Source organism: Mustelus asterias, chromosome 5, assembly GCF_964213995.1.
Source record: "Mustelus asterias chromosome 5, sMusAst1.hap1.1, whole genome shotgun sequence".
NCBI lineage: Eukaryota > Metazoa > Chordata > Chondrichthyes > Carcharhiniformes > Triakidae > Mustelus > Mustelus asterias.
In genome coordinates, this window is record NC_135805.1 from 28515576 (window position 1) to 28536245 (window position 20670).

The 20670-nt window shown below is 47.4% G+C and overlaps 1 protein-coding gene and 1 non-coding gene across 2 annotated transcripts in view; one reads left to right on the top strand and one right to left on the bottom strand.

Annotated features, from left to right (window-relative positions):
• LOC144493917 (tyrosine-protein kinase Fyn) overlaps nucleotides 1–20670 on the top strand; it is a 70565-nt gene that overhangs the window by 14616 nt on the left and 35279 nt on the right. Inside the window, exons 3-6 of the mRNA XM_078213499.1 lie at nucleotides 4608–4711; nucleotides 9769–9918; nucleotides 13006–13170; nucleotides 16561–16740. Coding sequence (XP_078069625.1) covers nucleotides 4608–4711; nucleotides 9769–9918; nucleotides 13006–13170; nucleotides 16561–16740 — 599 coding nt within the window. The remainder of the gene's footprint in view (nucleotides 1–4607; nucleotides 4712–9768; nucleotides 9919–13005; nucleotides 13171–16560; nucleotides 16741–20670) is intronic.
• Nucleotides 20398–20478, bottom strand: trnas-aga (transfer RNA serine (anticodon AGA)). Its single transcript has one exon. It is a non-coding gene; the product is annotated as a tRNA-Ser (tRNA).

Consider the following 20670-nt stretch of genomic DNA (forward strand, 5'->3'; position numbering starts at 1 on the left):
CCAGAGCTAACATTCCCATTCTGGTGCAGGGAGCCATCTTGTGGTCAGGTTGTCCGCACCTCCATCTCTCTTGGTTTTAGGCAATAAATCGATTCCGAGTGCTGCACGGTGCTTAAATCCGCTGCTAATTCAGTTATCTGATCCAATATATTGCTACTTTCCTGTGTTGTTTACTCTGCTTCATCAAATTAATGGATAGGATTAATCCCAAAGAAAACATTGAATATCAGCCACACAGCAAAAAAAAACTAATTACCGTTCACTGTTTTAAGGCCAGAATGTCCTGCCAGTATTTTAATGATGGCAGCAGCAGCCATTAAAATGCAGAGGCCTCGGGCCTACCCACTGCTGGCATCAAGTCTCCCTCAAACTCCGGCTTTCTCACAGACAGCCTGACAAACTGAGGCCACCTAGACCCAAGGAGAAGGCACTGCGGTCTGCCCAGGGCCAGATACCTGCTTCCGATGCTCTCCAGTCTCCTCCTGGTTCTGTTGGCCTCTTGCCTAGGTTCCCTCTGGTTTGTAGCTCCTCAAAGAAATAACATTTTATTTAACGCAAACAAAGAACAGAAAATGCTGGAAACTCTCAGCAGGCCCGACAGCATCTGTGGAGAGAGAACAGAGCCAACGTTTCGACTCTGGATCACCCTACATCAGAGCTGAACATTTTCTTTTTAATCTCCTTCCTGGTTTGCGGGGAGTCCAGCCGGAACGCACGGGCTGCCCTAATGGCCTTCGACAGGGGGTCTTAAGAAGGAAGGTACGGTACAGTACAGCACAGGAACAGGCCCTTCGGCCCTCCAAGCCTATACCAATCATGATACCCTAACTAAACTTAAAAAAAAACCTTCTGCCCTTACTCGGTCCGTATCCCTCTATTCCCTCCCTATTCGTGGATCCATTCAGATGCCTCTTAAATGTTGCTATGTGTCTGCTTCCACCACCTCCTCTGGCAGCACGTTCCAGGCACCCACCACTCTCTGCGTGAAAAACGTCCCCCCGTACATCTCCCTTAAACTTTCCCCCTCTCACCTTGAACCTGTGCCCCCCTTGTAATTGACACTTCCACCTGGGGAAAAAGCCTCTGACTATCCACCCTGTCACTGCATCTCATAATCTTGTCGACCTCGATCAGGTCTCCCACCAGCCTCCGTCTTTCCAGTGAAAAGTCTTGTTGCATTGACCCTGTTCGGTTTAGGGGTACCAGAAAAGCAAGGAAGGTATCTCTCGCATTTATTTTTCTGTAGCTCTTGCTAACTTATGCTGAGTGCCCCGAATGTCCAGCGGTTGTCATTGACTCGGACTGGACCAATCTTGATGCTAAAGCTGAAATTTTGAGCTAAGGCGAAATCCTGGCCGTAAGTATATTTGGGCGGGATTGGCAGCAGCTCAGTAAGAGGTAGCGGTGACCCTATGGTCAGCTTCATTTCAGCGTGTTTATTACAGCATGGATACCGTTAACAGGAGCTGCTTCACTGGGGGGCATTAGAGCCATAAAATAGAACCATAGAATCCCTACAGTGCCATTCAGCCCATCGAGTCTGCACCGACTCAGCACCTACCCAGGCCGACACCACCACCCCCCCTCCCCCCAACTCTTGCCCGAACCCTGTAACCCATAATCTACCTAACCTGCACATTTTAGAAGTGTGGGAAGAAACCCACGGAGACTCCAGGAGAATGTGCCAACTCCACACCGTCACCCAAGGCCAGAATCAATCTCAGGTCCCTGGCGCTGTGAGGCAGCTGTGCTAACCACTGTGGCACTCACCACTGTGCCACTCACCACTATGCCATCGTGCTGTCCCAAAGTTCAAAGATGTGCAGGTTATGTGAATTGGCCATGCTAAATTCTCCCTCAGTTTAACAGGCGCTGGAGTGTGGCAACTAGATTTTCACAGTAACTTCATTGCAGTGTTAATGTAAGCCTACTGTGACTAATAAATAAACTTTAAAGAGGTCTGCAGTGGACTGAAAGGGGAGATACAAAACTGAAACTCGCCACAAGAATGTCTGTCAGGTACAGCATGAGGCACAGTTTCACTGAATCATTAACAGAAGCCTTCCAGCGTGAGGGAGAGGAGGTAAGGCGCAGGGAGCTGCAAAGGGAGGCGGGCTCGCAAGGTGAACAACAGCAGATGGCCAGTGCATTCGGTGCCAATTCAACACATGGCGATGCAATGGCAGGAAAGAATTAATGCCCTTGCCAAGGCTGGGCATAATGAATCAGCCTCGCTGTCCAAATATTTGCAGTGCCAACCTTGATTGGCCACTTGCATTGCCTTTCCTTCTGACTGTGTTTGTCATTGGTGTCCAAGAAGCTCCCTCTGCTGGAACAGGGGAGGTGATGACCTAGTGGTATTATCGCTAGACTTTAATCCAGAAACTCAGCTTATGTTCTGGGGACCTGGATTCGAATCCCGCCACAGCAGATGGTGGAATTTGAATTCAATATTTAAAAAAATCTGGAATTAAGAATCTACTGATGACCATGAATCAATTGTCGGAAAAACCCATCACTGATGTCCTTTAGGGAAGAAAATCTGCTGTCCTTACCCGGTCTGGCCTACATGTCATGTGGTTGACTTTCAACTGCCCTCCAAGGGCAACTAGGGATGGGCAATAAATGCTGGCCAGCCAGCGACGCCCATGTCCCACAAATGAATTTTTTAAAAGTTCATTTGCACCAACCTTCATCGGGGAGCTTTCCCCCTCTCAGTCTATCTCACAAACACCTCAATAAAAGCTTTGTGTTGCCCGTGTCCAATTCTGGCCTCTTCTCCATCCCAATTTTAATTGCTACACCATTGGTCCTTTCAGCTGTCTAGGCCCCAAGCCCTGGACTTGCTGACTGTTGAAAAGGTTGTTTGGTGTCTCACTAAAAGGTCTGGAGGTCCTATGGTTGACCATAAGCTATTTATTGGTAATCCCCTTAACAATACCAAGGTACTGCCATGCACGGGTGCTGGCTTTGTGCTGGCTCCTTCCAGACTCTACTCTCCTGTGGCTCTACCTGACGTGGAGATGCCGGCGTTGGACTGGGGTGAACACAGTAAGAAGTCTCACAACACCAGGTTAAAGTCCAACAGGTTTATTTGGTAGCAAATACCATAAGCTTTCGGAGCGCTGCTCCTTCGTCAGATGGAGTGGAAATGTGCTCTCAAACAGGGCACAGAGACACAAAGATCAAGTTACAGAATACTGATTAGAATGCGAATCCCTACAGCCAGCCAGTTCTTAAAGGTACAGACAATGTGGATGGAGGGAGCATTAAGCACAGGTTAAAGAGATGTGTATTGTCTCCAGACAGGACAGCCTGCAAGTCCAGGAGGCAAGCTGTGGGGGTTACTGATAATGTGACATAAATCCAACTTGGCTATCAGTTTCTGCTCAGCGACTCTGCGCTGTCGTGTGTCGTGAAGGCCGCGTTCTCCAAGGCTGCATTCACGACACATGACAGCACAGAGTCGCTGAGCAGAAACTGATAGCCAAGTTCCGCACACGTGAGGACGGCCTAAACTGGGATGTTGGATTTATGGTATGTTGGGAGGTTTTACTACACTGAAGGTAAGTTGTCCACCTGTTTGGCCTGCACGTTGACATAAGGGCGGCACAGTGGTTAGCCTTGTCGCCTCACAGTGCCAGGGACCCGGTTCAATTCCAGCCTTGGGTTACTGTCTGTGTGGAGTTTGCACGTTCTCCCCGTGTCTGCTTGGGTTTCCTCCGGGTGCTCCGGTTTCCTCCCACAGTCCAAAGATGTGCAGGTTAGGTTGACTGGCCATGCTAAATTGTCCTTAGTGTCAGTGGACTTGCAGGGTAAATAAGTGGAGTTATGGGGATAGGGCCTGGGTGGGATGTGGTCGGTGCAGACTCGATGGGCCAAATGGCCTCCTTCTGCACTGTAGGATTCTGTGATTCTATTCTATGGTGTTGCAAGTGCTCATCTAAATGCTTCTCAAATGTTGTGAGGGTTTCCACCTCTACCACCCCATCGGACAACGAGTTTCAGATTCCCATCATCCTCTGGGTGAAAATATATTTCCTCAAATCCCTCCTAAACCTGCTGCCCCTTCCCTTAATCTATGCACCCCTGTCCATGCAGAACCAAAGCAACGCGTGGCAAATAGGAACAGGCACATGTGCACACAGGTAGTGAATAAAATGGAGGTCACCATGCCAACACAGGTTTTTTCTTCAGCAAAATTCAGAGGTGATTTTGATGGGGTGTCGTGAGTGTGGATTGAGGGGCACAGAACAGTTTGTTTCCGATTATTGGCAGAGGGGAGCAGATGTTGGCACGCAGTGCTAACCACTGTGCCACCATGCCACCCAATGTTTGGTGAGAGTCGTAGTTTGGGGGCAGAGATAGGGGGTTGGGGGTGGAGATAGGGGCTTTGGAGTAGGGGAGAGGTTTTGGAGTGGGGGTGGAGGTTTGGGGCAGAGGAGGGATGGTTTTGGGGTCAGAGTTTTGGGGCAGAGGCCCAGGTGAAGCAGAGGATTCTGGGATTGTCCTTGACCGTGTATGAAAGCCTCTGAATGCCTGGATAATGTGCTGGACTGTACGCAGTGGTTCCCAGTGCTTCTAACCAAATCTTCTCTGTCCCACAGGTGGTACTTTGGTAAACTTGGCCGCAAAGAGGCTGAGAGGCAACTCCTGTCTGTCTGTAACCCAAGAGGAACCTTCCTCATCCGTGAAAGTGAAACCACCAAAGGTAAGGATATTGCCCCCCCCCCCCCCCCGCCCCGGAGACTGCCGGAATGTTCTGTTCCCCCTTGGGTTTCAGGCGCGGGTGAAAAGGGTTGAATTTGAGGACAATCACTGTCAGATGACTGTTTTCTCCACACTGCAGAGTCGTAACCCCAATTTAACCCTGAATTTGGGCTCCCAAATCAAAAGGCAAAAATACTCTCCAAACTATGTGATTCGTGAGATGCTGGATGAATCATTTTCCTCCCTTTATTCTCCTTTCAAACAAAAAACCCTTGACTGAATTAGAAGAAAAAAAACATACTTATAGCTGTAACAGATCTATCTGTGGAAAGTACAGAGCTCCTGGATATAAATTTATTAGTCACAAGTCGACTTACATTAACGCTGCAATGAAGTTACTGTGAAAATCCCCTGTGAACGTTTGTCTCAAAACCTCTCCTTTAGACACCCTCACTCACCTTCGTTAAAACAAAACTGACATCGGTGCAGTATTCTGAATTGTTTCTTTAACTCTTGTGTGGGACTAAATCTTCAGAGTTTGTAATTTTCTGGTGGTTAAATCACTGACAGCAGACTGCTGCCACTTGCTGAACTTCCCCTTGCTCACAGGGCTGAACTTCCTGCAAGGTTCCTGCTTACCCCAGCCCTGAACTCACATCTTTCTCTCGCTCCTTTCTTCTCTCCTCGTACATCCTGCCGACACCCACTCCTGCTCTTTTCACCCCACTCCTGTTACACTGCCAACAAGCCAATCCTCCCTTTCTGGCTCCCAGCTAAGTTTTTTTTTACTCATAACCGGTCCTCTCCCCTCAAGTACCGTTCTGCTCCCCTTTCTAACCTTCCCTCACCATCCATCTGCTCGGGGGGTGGGAAAACCCTAACCCTCTCCCAGCCAGCCTCCTCCTTCCCACCCTCCAATAACTGGACATCATCCAGACATCTGCCGCCTTTATTAACACCAAGGATCTCCCTTTACACAGAGTCTCACCAGCTGGAATGTCATGGGAGGGAGCTCCCCTCCCCCACTCTGCTGTCCCGGCAAGGCCACCATCTGACTTTACGGCTGTCAGGCTATTAATTGCAGTGAGAAGTCTCTCAACACCAGGTTAAAGTCCAACAGGTTTATTTGGTAGCACAAGCCACAAGCTTTCAGAGCGCTGCCCCTTCATCAGGTGAGTGAGGACTTGTGTTCACAAACAGGGCATATAAAGACACAAACTCAATTTACAAAATAATGGTTAGAATGCGAGTCTTTACAGGTAATCAAGTCTTAAAGGTACAGACAATGTGAGTGGAGAAAGGGGTAAGCACAGGCCCTCTCTCCACTCACATTGTCTGTACCTTTAAGACTTGATTACCTGTAAAGACTCGCATTCCAACCATTATTTTGTAAATTGAGTTTGTGTCTTTATATACCCTGTTTGTGAACACAACTCACCTGATGAAGGGGCAGCGCTCTGAAAGCTTGTGGCTTGTGCTACCAAATAAACCTGTTGGACTTTAACCTGGTGTTGTGAGACTTCTTACTGTGTTTACCCCAGTCCAACGCCGGCATCTCCACATCAAGGCTATTAATTGCCTGACGTGCAGTGCCAAGCGGGAGCAGTGGTCACTGCTGGGACTGCAGGCAGTCCCTGGACCAGGAGCAGTGCAGGAGGACCAGGGTAACTAAGTGGAGGAGGAGAGACCCTTCTCCAGGGGCCTCTGTGGGGCATTATGCCTAAACAGGAGCCCTCCCCGCCCTCCCCCATCTCTTCCCCTCCCCTCCCTTTCCCTCCTCACAAGCCCCTCGCCCCAGCCAAGCCACTAGAGTTTACCTGGTGGTTTTGACATATGGCATGGGCTTCCCTGCCACTGGTAACATCCCAGTAGCAGCAGGAGGTGGTCTTTAACTTTGATTAATTGGCCACTGAAGGGACTCACCTGCCCCAAGGGCAAGCTGCCCAGCACCTAACCCGTCACTGGTGAAATACCAGCAGAGGCTGGGAGATGATAGGTACAACACACCCCGCCCATCCCATTCTATTTCACATCCCCCTACCGTGCCAGTCCCCAATTCCTGGAGGAGGTGCCAGAGTTTGGGGGAGAGAGAGAGAGCGAGAGAGTAAACTTCTGGCCAAGTCACACCCCTTTGCTCCCTGACCTACACTGGCTTCTAGTTAAGTAACACCTCGGGGATTTTCACAGTAACTTCATTGCAGTGTTAATGTAAGCCTACTTGTGACAGTAATAAATAAACTTTATACTACCTTACCTCGAGATGTGAGGTGCTGAATAAAACCATGTCCTTGTCAGCTGCTCCAAGCTGACAGACTGTGATGTGTAACTTTATTCCTGTTGATTTTCCCCAGACCTGAGAGAGATTGAAGCAAGCCAATACACATCACCTATTAAATTGCCCGATTGGAGAGCTGGTGCAGACATGATGGGCCAAATGGCTGCCTTCTCAGCCATAACAATTCTGTGTAGAGTTTTCACCCTTGTTTCCATGGCCTGGTGCCTCCCTATCTCTTGTGATCTCCTCCAGCCTCACAGCCCTCAGATACTCCCCTCCAATTCTGGCCATTTGAGAAGCCTCCGTTTTAATCGCTGCATTATTGGAGCCATGATTTCAGCTAGCTAGGCCCCCGAGCTCCGGAATTCCCTCCTTAAACTTCGCTCTCTCTCTAACCCCTTGGAAGACGCTCTTAAAACCTACCTGTTTGACTCAGCTTTTGTACGTTTGGCCAAGTCTCTCCTCAATGTCATTCTGTGATTTATAATGCTCCTCTGTGAAGCACCTTGGGACGTTTCATTGTTAAAGGCGCTATATAAATACAAGTTATAGTTGTTAAGCCACGGTTATAATTTTACCCCATATTGACACTATAGTGTACCTTTTAATGAGTTGTGTTATAAAACAGAGTTTGATCTCCCCCCCCCCCCCCCCCCCCCCGAGAACTAACACCTAACCACTCAAAGAGAAGTACCTCGCCCTGTAATCTGTAAAAAGGAGTGGGAACTGGTACGATCTGCGCTTCAGCAACTTTTAGTGGTTAAATAAAAATAACTCCCTGACACTCTCTCTAAAATCAACAAGTAACAATTTATTTATCTAAGTAACAGTGAACAAGTTAACTAAACTATTAACAAACCCAGTAAAACAAGATTCTAGTGGAATGTTGTTCCAATAAATATAATTCCCACTCATTAACAAAAATAGAATTTTAGTCACTCTCTAAATTGCAACCAGGTTTTGTGTCTTCCGGAATATTCTGGGCCTTCTCTGTTGATTCTTCTGTCTTCTTTGTTATCTAGATGAGGCTTTGAGCTAAGAGCTATGAGCTGTGGCAGGCAGCAGTTGCTCTCTGCCCTTTGTCCCACTGCCCTCTTCTTTTATACCTGTGGTGACGTATCAATATTTCCCACAATAGGATTCGTCCGACGTTGCCAAAACCATCAGATTTAAATTTAATAGGTTCTTGGTATCTATGTGCCTAATTCAAATTTATTGGCTGAATTCAAAAAATTCAAAAGCCTTGGTAACCCTGCTGCTTGGCCTTTTGATAGAAATGCTTCATTTTTTTGGCACTCTGTGCTTGCACTTTTAACCTCTAAGCATAATGTCGCAACACTTGGCTGATAGATTTGCCACAACAGTCGCCTATCGACTGCCCAGGAAATGAGCAACATGACTAAATGGCTAAAATCTCCAGAGCACTGAACAATCAGAACTTGCAACAACAAAACAAAAATTGTTCATATAAAGCTGTTAATATATTATTGCTATGAGGTAGGATTAAAGTGCTCCTTGGGAGCAGCTCTGTGTTTGGATCAGGCACTCACCTGCTTGTGTAAGGCAGCAACGTAAGACACAAAATGAATGGAGGCAGTGGTGTAGTGGTTTTGTCGCTGGGCTAGTAATCCAGAGAGCCAGGGTAATGCTCTTGGGGACCCGGGTTCGAGTCCCACCACGGCAGATGGTGAAATTTGAATTTGGTAAAACCCTGGGCCAGATGATGACCAGGAAGCCATCATCAATAGTTGTAAAAACCCATCTGGTTCATTAATGAAGGAAATCTGCTGTCCTTACCTGGTCTGGCCTACATGTGATTCCATGTGGTTGACTCTTAAATGTCCTCTGAAAGCAAAATGCTTGAGGGCATTTAGGAATGGGCAACAAATGCTGGCCTTGCCATACCCATAATTCCACGAAAGAATTTATTAAAATGATTTTATTCATTTGTGGGACATATGCGTCGCTGGCTGGCCAGCATTTATTGCCCGTCCCTAGTTGCCCTTGGAGGACAGTTGAGAGTCTTGCTATGGGTCTGGAGTCACATGTAGGCCAGATCAGGTAAGGACGGCAGATTTCCTTCCCTAAAGGACATTAGTGAACCAGACGGGTTTTTCCAACAATTGACAATGGTTTCATGGTCATCAATAGATTCTTAATTCCAGATATTTTTTATTGAATTCAAATTCCACCATCTGCTGTGGTGGGATTCGAACCCGGGTCCCCAGAACATTAGCTGAGTTTCTGGATTAATAGTCTAGCATTAACACCACTAGGCCATCGCCTCCCCCTTATAAAGAAAGAATAAAATAATGAATAAGGTCATAGAACCAACAGTGCAGGAGGAGGCCATTTGGCCCATCGAGCCTGCACCAACAACAATCCCACCCAGGTCCTATTGCTGTAACCCTCCTAATCCCCCTGACACATTAAGGGGCAATTTAGCATGGCCAATCCACCTAACCCGCACATCTGTGGGAGGAAACCAGGGCACCCGGAGGAAACCCACGCAGACATGGGGGAGAACGTGCAAACTCCACACAGACAGTGACCCAGGTCCCTGGCGCTATGAGGCAGCAGTGCTAACCACTGTGCTGTCATTTGAATAACTGAAAAGTGGTACCTTTAGCCCCGTCAATTTTCCCCTCAGACCAGAGAGAGATTGACCTGGTCCTCCAAGGGTATGAGGGCCCTTTCTCTGTGATCAGACTGTCCCTGTAATTATGGGAGACAACGTGCGTTACTGAACTAAATCATGGCGCTACATCATTTGCTGCTTCCAGGTGCCTATTCTTTGTCGATACGAGACTGGGATGATACGAAAGGGGACCATGTTAAACACTATAAGATCCGCAAGCTGGATAATGGTGGGTATTATATAACAACCCGGGCCCAGTTTGAAACGCTGCAGCAGCTGGTTCAGCACTATGCAGGTAAGCATTTATTTTCAACCTCTAATCGTGGTCACTACACAATGTGTTCAAATTCCCTTCTGTGCATCAGGTGTTTCGTACACAAATAAATAAAACTTGAGTATTGCTGAAAAAAAAAATGGCCCGATGGTATTAACACAATAGAGAGGGACAACCCAAGGTCTGGAAAGCAGGATGTTTGGCTACAGGTGATCAATGATAAAGTCAGGAAGTGGTGTGCAGGCCTCCTCACAGTGACCAGGGCATAATATAAAGGAGCAAATACGAGGAGCTTGTCAGAAAGGTACAGCAATAATCATGGGGGAATGTTAATCTACATGCAGACTGGGTAAATCAGATTGACAAAGGCAGCCCAGATGAGGAGTTCATGGCATGTTTCGGGGCAAGCAGCTCAACAGCAATCTGATTGAGGGGCGGAGCAATGGGTCAAGTGGCCTTCTCCTGCCCCTAATGTCGAAGCTTTCTGTCTTTCACTCATCAGGACAAATGACAAGAGTACCAATCTGTGACGGGAACAACAATTTATACTGCATGAGAAGAGTGTGGTGATTGGTCAACAAGTGGACGGCACTCCTGCCCCGCGACGTATAAACTTGTTCTTTTCACATGTGGTATTCTTGTGAAATGTCCTGATGAGTGAAAGACAAAAAGCTTTGACAAAATGTGTCTGTTTTTCAGCAATTATCAAGTTCTCCACAACCAAATAACGATTCATATTTATTTAAAAATGCAACGGCATTCATCAGAAATGCAAAACCTTTTTCAAGTGTAAAAATGAGTGATAAATACAGGAGCCTGGGGTGAGATTTTACAGCCTTGCTCGAGTGAGACTGGAAAATCCCGCCCGAGTTCAACGGACATTTTCATTGTCCGCCCCTCGCCCGCTCCGATTCCGTGGCGGGCGAGGCCGGTAGAATTCCCGCGCTTATTGTGCTTTTGAATTCATTCAAAATTTACATGTGCAAAATTGATGCTTTTGGGAAGGTTTTTCTCTATTCTGTGGTTTAATTTTGGGGGTATGTGGCTACCAAGTGGCTACATGTTCGGCAGTAAGTAGACTTACTGAGAAGTGGGATGCTGTGGCCCTGATTTTACCGGCACGCCCACCCCAATTTTGGGGCGGGCGAGGCTTGCAGAACGGCATTCTCCATGGGCATCGGGTGCGATCTTATGAGCCTTGGGCAGGCGTGCCAGTAAAATTCCAGCCTATGTATGTGTTTGAGCAGCTCATTCCTCTGTCTTGCATTAGGTCTGTTGCCTTTGTTAATACCCGCAATGTTCCTTACTCTTACTGATTTAATGGCAGTTTTCAAACAGCTTCGACCTGCCGGCAGTAACTTCTCTGTTCACATGTTACCTGCTTCCTGCTGCTTCAGTTACACAGCCACAGAGTGGTTGTATAAGCCAGGACCACTCCGGTTTCATACTGATTTAGCAGCTCCTGTTGGTCGCGCAGGCTTTCTCTATTACCCTCAAGCTGACTTACTTTGCCGTTACATACGTACAATGGGGTGCCCTCATTTGAACAAACTACTAAAGGTTAAGACAGAGAAAATCAACTCGAGCTCCCACACCTGACGATATCCACCAGATAATCAACTTCAGTGGATGTTCTATTTGTAAATTCGTGTCAGCACCCTCACGAGAATTTTTACATTTTTTATACATTTTTCTGACAGAATAATTGGAATGGAACTCACCATATTCACAGTAAAGTTAGCTTTTTGTTCATCTTCCTGCTCAAATAGGGAAGACATCCGAGCCAGCCATTTTTCCAGGTCCTAACCCCACACCGGCCTGTAGCGTGCACTTCCACTCCTGGGCGTGACCTCCTAGTTGGCTCCCTCCATGTTTGCCCTCATGTTAAGGGTGGTGAGTGAGTTTCTGAGGCTGCTGCCCCAATGAGAGGGCCCACAGCTTTGAAAGGCCGACAATAGGTTAGGGGGATTAGTGGGGTAAATGTACAGGGTTATGGGGAGAGCATGTGTGGGGGGGGGGGGGAAATGTGGGTGGTCCTGGGTAAAGGTGTTCTTTCGGAGAGTCGGTGCAGATTTGATGGGCCGAATAGCATCTTTCAAACTGTATGGATTCGATGGAACAGTTTCACTGGGCGGGCCGTGACTTGCCACCTTTCCTAACTGTGGCCCCTATCTTTGGGGCATGAAGCCTTTGGCCTACCACCACCTGTGAGGTGTTGCCGGTTCTCATTGTCTCTGGCACACTCTCTCCAGGGTTCTCTCCTCCCCCCCCCCCCCCCCCCCTGCCGGCCGCCCATGGCTAATTCCATTTTCCTGCCTTTCAATATTGATAATTTTTCTTTCCCCCACCTCTTCCCTGTTCTCTTACCGAGCCAACCATAAATTGAAAGGACATGGAGAGCCTTCTCCCACTAGATGGCCTTTTAGAAAAACTTGTTTGAAATTCTAATAGGCCGCAGTTGTTTACCTGGCCTACAGAGGGAGCCCTGTCACACTACTCCGATACAACTTGACTTCCACACCGGGATTCTTCCGCCCCGCCCGCCACGGAATGGGAGCGGGTGAGGAGCAGATAATGGAAATGTCCTTTGACCTCGGGCGGGATTTTCCAGTCTCGGGTTGAGCGAGGCCATACAACCCTACCCACAATTATCTTTCCAGTGTTTATCTTTTTTTCACTGTTTGTTAACTGATTTGGTAAATTGTACATCATAATCCACAATCTTGCGCCCCCCCCCCCCAACCAAGCAACCTGAGTTGCCCCCTTTAAGTTACTGTGTGTAGGAAATAATTAATGCCTTTGACTTGAATAAATTACTTGCATGTTTCAAGAAGAAACTGAGACTACATTATCAATTGGTCTGAGTGAGAATTGGTCTTAGTGAGTTCGAAACTCCTCAGACCTGTTGATTGTCATGGAATTGTCATGGAAACAGAGCTGCAGATGCTTGCCAATGAGATTATCTTGTTCCATTTTGCTCTTGTCAATGAGACGGAAAGCCTGTATGATTTATTCGCTTGCCTCTCTCTCTCTCTCTCTCTGTCTCTTCTCTTCCTCTGCGGCCTGTGTGCCACCGACGCTGCCAACCCCATCCTCGGCCCACTGCAGAACGAGCGGCGGGTCTCTGCTGTCGCCTGGTGGTCCCTTGCCACAAGGGAATGCCGAGGCTTGCCGACCTCTCCGTGAAAACCAAAGACGTGTGGGAAATCCCCCGGGAATCTCTGCAGTTAATCAAGAGGCTTGGAAATGGGCAGTTTGGGGAAGTCTGGATGGGTAGGAAAACTGGAGCTACTGTGTAACATCCCCCCCCCCCCCCTCCCCTGCCCAGACGCCTGGGAGGGAGGGGAGTGCGGGTTGCATGTTGTCGGTTCACGCGAGGAGCGATGGAAGGCGTGAAGGAGTTCACTGTGCACGTTAGGTCGACCTCAGTCATAAATTCACTCAAAAATACCTGGCTGGAGTCTTGCCACCGTTCACGCCAGTGGGATTTTCCCGTCCCGCCGCAGTGAATGGAGATTTGGCTGGCCGCCAAATTCTCCAACCTCGCTGCAGTGGGAGTGTGGCGTAAATGGCAGGTAAGATTTCTGCGGTCCATTGGCTATTTATCCAGTGACGGATACCAATTCTGCCATTGGCAGGAGAACATGGTCTCATCTGAAAATGATGATAGCGGAGTGGAAAGTGTGTCTCGATCACTTGTTCTAAAAGAAAGGGAAGCAACTATTGGGATGGTCTGGAATTACTTTGACCCGACAACAAGCTGCACTTTGATTCTTCACCTTCCATCCTCGGGATTGCATGCGCTTCATTTGAATTTTAAATCCTGTTCCCATTGCATCCATTCTCCATAGAGGCAGCTGACGGTTTGTGCTATAACCTAACAGAGATGTGTACTAACACGGTACCGCAAACTGTCGGATTAGCTAAAGATTCTTGGGAAATTTTACGCAATTCCCTAATCCTGGAGAAAAAGCTTGGTCAGGGATGTTTCGCCGAAGTGTGGTATGGTAAGGTGCTCAGAAGCTTCCTTCTCTAATCTTAAGATCTGATTTGAAAGATTCACTCAAACGTTGAGAAACAGAAGGCGGCCCAGTAATCAAAAGGTGCCCGGTATAACTGGGCAGTGATAGGTAACATTACTTCATTGATGTTTAATCTGGAACATACTGTGCCTCATATGTCAAAGGGCGGTCGTTACAAGGAACACTGTTCTAAATCAAACAAACCCACTCCCAAATAGATGCCAACATCCTCAGTTGGGAGTCCGCAACAACGAGGCCTAGTTCGAGTTAGGCCTTTGAAAGGTGTTGTCAGAACACACTTCTTCCCGCACACAGTATATCGGAAATCTCAAACTCCCGTGTCCAAAATGCTGCTGAGGCTGGGCATCAATTTGGGCGGCTCGGTGGCATAGTGGTTAGCACTGCTGCCTCGCAGCGCCAGGGACCCGGGTTCGATTCCGGCCTTGGGTGACCGTCTGCATGGGTTTCCTCCGGGTGCTCCAGTTTTCTCCCACAGTCCAAAGATGTGCAGGTTAGATGGATTGGCCATGGTAAACTATCCCTTTGTGTCCAAAGATGTATGGGCTAGGTGGATTGGCCAAGGTAAATTGCCCCTTCGTGTCCAAAGATGTATAGGTTAGGTCGATTAGCCATGGTAAATTGCCCATTTGTATCCAAAGGTTTATAGGTTAGATGGATTGGCCATGATAAATTGTCCCTTTGTGTCCAAAGATGTATAGGCTAGATGGATTGGCCATAGTAAATACGCAGGGTTACAGGAATAGGGCAGGAGTGTGGGCCTGGATAAACTGCTCTTTCAGAGAGCCAGTCCAGACTTGATGGGCCAAATGGCCTCCTTCTGCACTTTAGGGATTCTATTTTTATTCCATAAAGGTATTAAGGGAATAAGGAAACAAGAGTGTGGAGGTGCCAATCATTATCTAATTGAACGGAGAAACAGGTTTGAGGGGCTGAAAGATCTACTCCTGATCCGTTGGCCTTTACAAGGCTGAGGACTGGAGGTCCAGTTCCCTGTAGAATTACTCAGGTTTCCAAACCGATGCCGGGATTTTCCAGGCTCTGCTTGGCAGATGGGTTTACCGCTCCTGCCAATTGTTTAGATGTGGTGTGACATCCTGAAATCAGCCTGCAACCGCCAGCTCCATATGGCATTGCCTCCATCCCACCCTGTTATTCAGGAAAGCCTTGTGGTTTGCAGTTGTGAAGATTATCCATCTGTGCAAATGCCTATTACGTGCATGCGTCCAAGGCAACACGGAGAGGAATTTCCCAGACTTTTATTTCCCCCCCCCAGATTACCCTGGGGACCATCTTGTTTTGAACCTCGGTTTCAGATGGGCAGGGAGTGTATAGATACAGATGTGTTCCTGATTGTGTGGGACGGGCTGGATAGACAAGAAGGTCTTCTCCTGTCAGTCATTTTGCAATTGAAGGACCCAAGCTGAAACTGCCCCTGTGAGATCCAAATATCAAACTGGCCCATGCCACACCACAAGCCCGAGTGCGGCCTCTAATCATGTGATGGCATAAGCGGCCATTTTTTATTGGCTGAACCACAGGTCAAAGGGTATCTGAATAATAGCATGTAATAGATAATACCCCTTCTCCATTCAAAACTTAGGGGGATTCAAGCCAAGTCTCTGTTTTTATTAATTTCTGGGATGTGGGCGTCGCTGGCTGGGCCAGCATTTGTTGTCAATCCCTAAATGCCCTCAACTGAGTGCCTTGTTTGGCCATTTTAGGGAACAGTTAAAAGTCAACCACTTTTGCTGTGAGTCTGGTGTCAGGTAAGGAAGGCTTTTAAGAGAATCTGCATTAGACTTTTAATTGCAGATAGACTTTTAATTCCAATAGATAATTTCTATTGAATACAAATTTCACCTTCTGCCGATAGTGGGATTCGAATCCGGGTCCCCTAGGTCTCTGGATTAGTACTCAAGTGACAATACCACTACGTCACCACCTTTCCAACAACTCGGCTTCACAATTTATGCCCCAATATCACTCTACCGTATCTGTACTGTGTATCCCTGATGAGACCAAATTTTCCCATTTACCAAGGTGTTAGCCTCTCTCCATGTGCGTACTACACGCCATTGTAGAACCCAGAGGACATTCCATCACTTGGAAGTGTTATATGCATCAGAACAGGCAAGTTAACACTTTGCTGTCTCCAGTTATGTTGTTAGTGCGGCCCAGCTACATCCCAACATTCAAATCAAATTTGGAATTTGGGTGCTAATGGGATGGTATCATCAAAACTGCATGATGTGTTCAACATGTCATTTAACAGCATGTCACTTTAGCTTAACGTGGCTTCTACATCAGTTTTACTACCAAGCCTATCTTAAAGTAGCGTACGCCTCGCTCGGATATTGCATGTGTTTGCTAATAATCAGTCGCCTAAGTTAGTGACAAGGCGTGTAAAGTCTGGCTGAAAAATTCCTCTCAAAGCCAATGTGTGAGCAAAATAATTGGCCTGTCGCATGGAACTCGAAGAACTAACCAAACCATTTATTAGGAACTTAGTTTTTTTTTTGCTTTCGTCACCAGCTTGTTGTCATTTCATTTCCTTTAATGGTTTTGAATTTGTGTAAATTGAACCTCTTTCTTTTTGGTTTCTTTTGTGGCTTGGGCGCAGGGACTTGGAATGGGGCCACGAAAGTTGCCGTGAAGACTCTGAAACCGGGCACCATGTCTCCAGAATCCTTCCTTGAAGAAGCTCAGATCATGAAGAAGCTGCGACATGACAAGTTGGTGCAGCTCTACGCCGTCGTCTCCGAAGAGCCAATCTACATCGTCACCGAGTACATGAGTAAAGGTACAATCGCCTTGTCCTTCCACACTGGAGTTAACGCTTTGAGTGCGCCTCCCTATTCCTTTTTCACCAACTGTTTGCAGAAACAAGACGGCAGCCCCAGTGGGGCAGTGAGCTCTCCATCCCACTCAGGGGGCGGAATGTTCCAGCTGCACTCGCCCCGAAACTGGAAAATCCCACCCGAGGTCAACAGACCTTTCCATGGTCCGCTCCCTTGTCCGCTCCGATTCCCATGCCGGGCGGAGCAGGAAAATTCACAGCAGCAGCGTGAGGGAATTATCTTGAGCTTGAAGCCAAAATTAGAAAGATCGCCAAAAATATTAAACACAAAAGAATCGGTTGCTTTCAAAACGCATGTTGATCAAGAAATGTTCTGTAATTCTACACATTGCTTTTATTTTATATAAAACGTTGAAAACTTAATTCCATCCACTAATTTTTTAAGCACAAAGGATTCTCAACCTAGCAAACATTGGGGATGGCACGGTGGCGCAGTGGTTAGCACTGGTGCCTCACAGCGCCAGGGACCCAGGTTCGATTCCTGGCTTGGGTGACTGCAAACTCCGCACAGACATTCTCCCCGTGTCTGTGTGGGTTTCCTCCGGATGCTCCGGTTTCCTCCCACAGTCCAAAGATATGTGGGTTAGGTAGATTGGCCATGCTAAATTGCCCCTTACGTCAGGGCATTAGCAGGGTAAATAAGTGGGGTTACGGGGATAAGTCCTGGGTGGGATTGTGGTTGGTGGGCCGAGTGGCCTCCTTCTGCACTGTAGGGATTCTATGAAGTGACCTCTTGGTTCTTGAGCTTCCAAACACACATTCCAACCCCGTTAATTGGAATTAGAATGGAAATATGCATCATGGCTGTTAGTATGTAACAGGGTCACTCAACTGAGGCAGGTTGCATTTCTAATATGAAGCACCTTCCAGCCAATGCAGATTATGCTTTTAAATCCATTTTTGTGAGGGAAAGCAGCATCAGCTAAGAGTTGAAATGCTTCAAAGAAACATAGAAACTAGAAGCAGGAATAGGCCATTCGGCCCTTCGAGCCTGCTCCACCATTCACTTTGATCATGGCTGATCATCAAATTCAATATCCTGATCTCCCCCCCCCCCCTTCTTCCCCATATCCCTTGATCCCTTTAGCCCTGTCAAAATCACAAAGCTAGATCTCCTCGCTAGGAGCAGATAATGATGGCGGCACAGTGGTTAGCACTGCTGCCTCACAGCGCCAGGGACCCGGGTTTGATTCCCGGCTTGGGTCAGTGTCTGTGGGGAGTCTGCACATACTCCCCGTGTCTGCGTGGGTTTCCTCCCACAGTTGGAAAGACGTGCTGGTTGAGTGCATTGGCCGTGCTAAATTCTCCCTCAGTGTACCCGAACAGACGCCAGAGTGTGGCGACTAGGGGGTTTTCACAGTAACTTCATTGCAGTGTTAATGTAAGCCTACTTGTGACAGTAATAAATAAATAAAGTTGTCAAGTTTTGACCTGAAGGCAGTCCCTTCTAACCCAGTCACAATCTATCAGGGAGTTTAAAAAAAAAACAACCACAGCCAGAGTGATACAAATGTGAAATTCCGTTCTGGCACTGACTTGATGGGCCGGGTGGCTTTTTTTCTGTGCCACAAATAAATGAGTCTGTCCGGGGGCAAGCTGGCTTAAAGAAGGAACCAAACCAAGTATGTCAAACTTCCCTTATTTTGAGGAATTGTTTGGGACACAATCTGTGATAAATATATCTGTGATGTGGAGATGCCGGCGTTGGACTGGGGTAAACACAGTAAGAAGTCTCACAACACCAGGTTAAAGTCCAACAGGTTTATTTGGTTATTTGATCTGACGAAGGAGCAGTGCTCCGAAAGCTTATGGTATTTGCTACCAAATAAACCTTTTGGACTTTAACCTGGTGTTGTGAGACTTCTTACTATAAATATATCTGACATTGCTACTGCTTTCTGTGTAATACATTGGTTAGTTAATGTATGCCATGATACTCAATTGCTTTTGGAAGGCACAGGATGTGTCCCATGGAGAGATAGGATAGTCAGGTAGCTGAAGGAATTTGCAGTAAACATTTCTGTTTGTTCTTGTGAGCTCCCTGTCGGGACCTGTGAAGATACTCTCTGATGGCTCTAAATGTGAAATAAAATGTGAAAGTTGCAATATTTCAAATAGCAGTAGCAGGAACGTTTGAGAAGCTTTACATAGCGACTTTTTGATAAATGGGATTTGTCGTCGAGAGGGTGAATTGGCTGACTTCCTAGCCCTCGGTGCCAGTCTTAGGTTTCCAACCTCAGTTTATTCAGGAAGAATGCGATTTTTTGGCTTGGAGGGAGTGGGAGTGTCCGGAACGCTGCCCTTAATCCCACAGTGAGAGACAACCTCTGCCTGAACAGCTGTACATCCTGTGAAATGGTGTCTCACTGTTAACCCCTCCAGTGCTCATTGTCAAATTCAATATCCTGATCCTGCCTTCCTCCCATATCCCTTGATCCCTTTAGCCCGGAGAGCGATACCCAATTTCTTCTCAAAATCATACAACGATTTGGCCTCAACTACTTTCTGTGGTAATGAATTCCACGCATTCACCACCCTCTGGGTGAAGAAATTTCTCCTCATCTCAGTTCTAAAAGGTTTACCCCTTATCCTCAAACTATGACCCCTCGTTCTGGACTCCCCCACCATCGGGAACATTCTTTCTGAATCTACCCTGACTAGCTCTGTTAGAATTTTGCAAGTTTCTATGAGATTCCCTCTCATTCTTCTAAACTCCAGTGAATATCATCCTAACTGACTTAGTCTCTCCTCATATGACAGACCTGCCATCCCAGGAATCAGCCTGGTGAAACTTCACTGTTCTCCCTCTATAGCAAGGACATCCTTCCTCAGATAAGGACACCAAAACTGCGCACGATACTCCAGGTGTGGCCTCACCAATGCCCTATACAATTGCAGCAAAACATCCCTATACTCAAATCCTCTTGCTATGAAGGCCAATATACCATTTGCCTTCTTTACTGCCTGCTGTGCCAGCGCACTTACTTTCATACTTACTGTATGTAATTCTCATCACCACATCGTCCTGAGTTTGAAGGTTTGAGACGCAGCCACCAGGGAGTAGGCAGTCTCGATATTGGGAGAGACTGAAGAAGCTCCAAGGAACAAAGGTTTAGGAGACACCTCATCAAAGTCAGAGAGATTTAGGGTTGTCAACCCTCCAGGATTGGCCTGGAGTCTCCCAGAACCTAATATCAATCTCCAGATCACTGCTGTGTACAATCTGGGAGAAAAATCGAGACATTAGAAATGATTTGTTATTAAATTTTGGCGGGACGACAGCGTTTATTTATTAGTGTCACAAATAGGTTTACATTAACACAGCAATGAAGTTATTGTGAAAATCCCCTAGTCGTCACACTCCGGCGCCTGTTCGGGTACACTGAGGGAGAATTTAGCATGGCCAATGCACCTAACCAGCACGTCTTTCAGACTGTGGGAGGAAACCGGAGCACCCGGAGGAAACTCACGCAGACACGGGGAGAATGTGCAAACTCCGCACAGACAGCGACCCAAGCCGGGAATTGAACCCGGGTCCCTGGCGCTGTGAGGCAGCAGTACTAACAACCACTGTGCCACCGTGCCGCCCACAGAGAAATACCTAGTCAGCAAGATTCGAACTTGCACAGGAAACCCCAATGGATTTCTAGTCCATCGCCTTAACCACTCGGCCATGACAACACACATCAGCTGGATCAGCTTGGTGCCAGCAGCATGGGATTCAGTCACCATTCTGGCTGCAGTGGATTTGGGACACGTTCTCTTGCCCCTACCAGGTGCGGAGGTGATGGTCGAACCTGCCTTTAGGCAGAGAACTCGGAAGGAGGCTTTTGAGTTGAGTGTGCGGCACTTTGTCTTGTGCACTTCCACAGG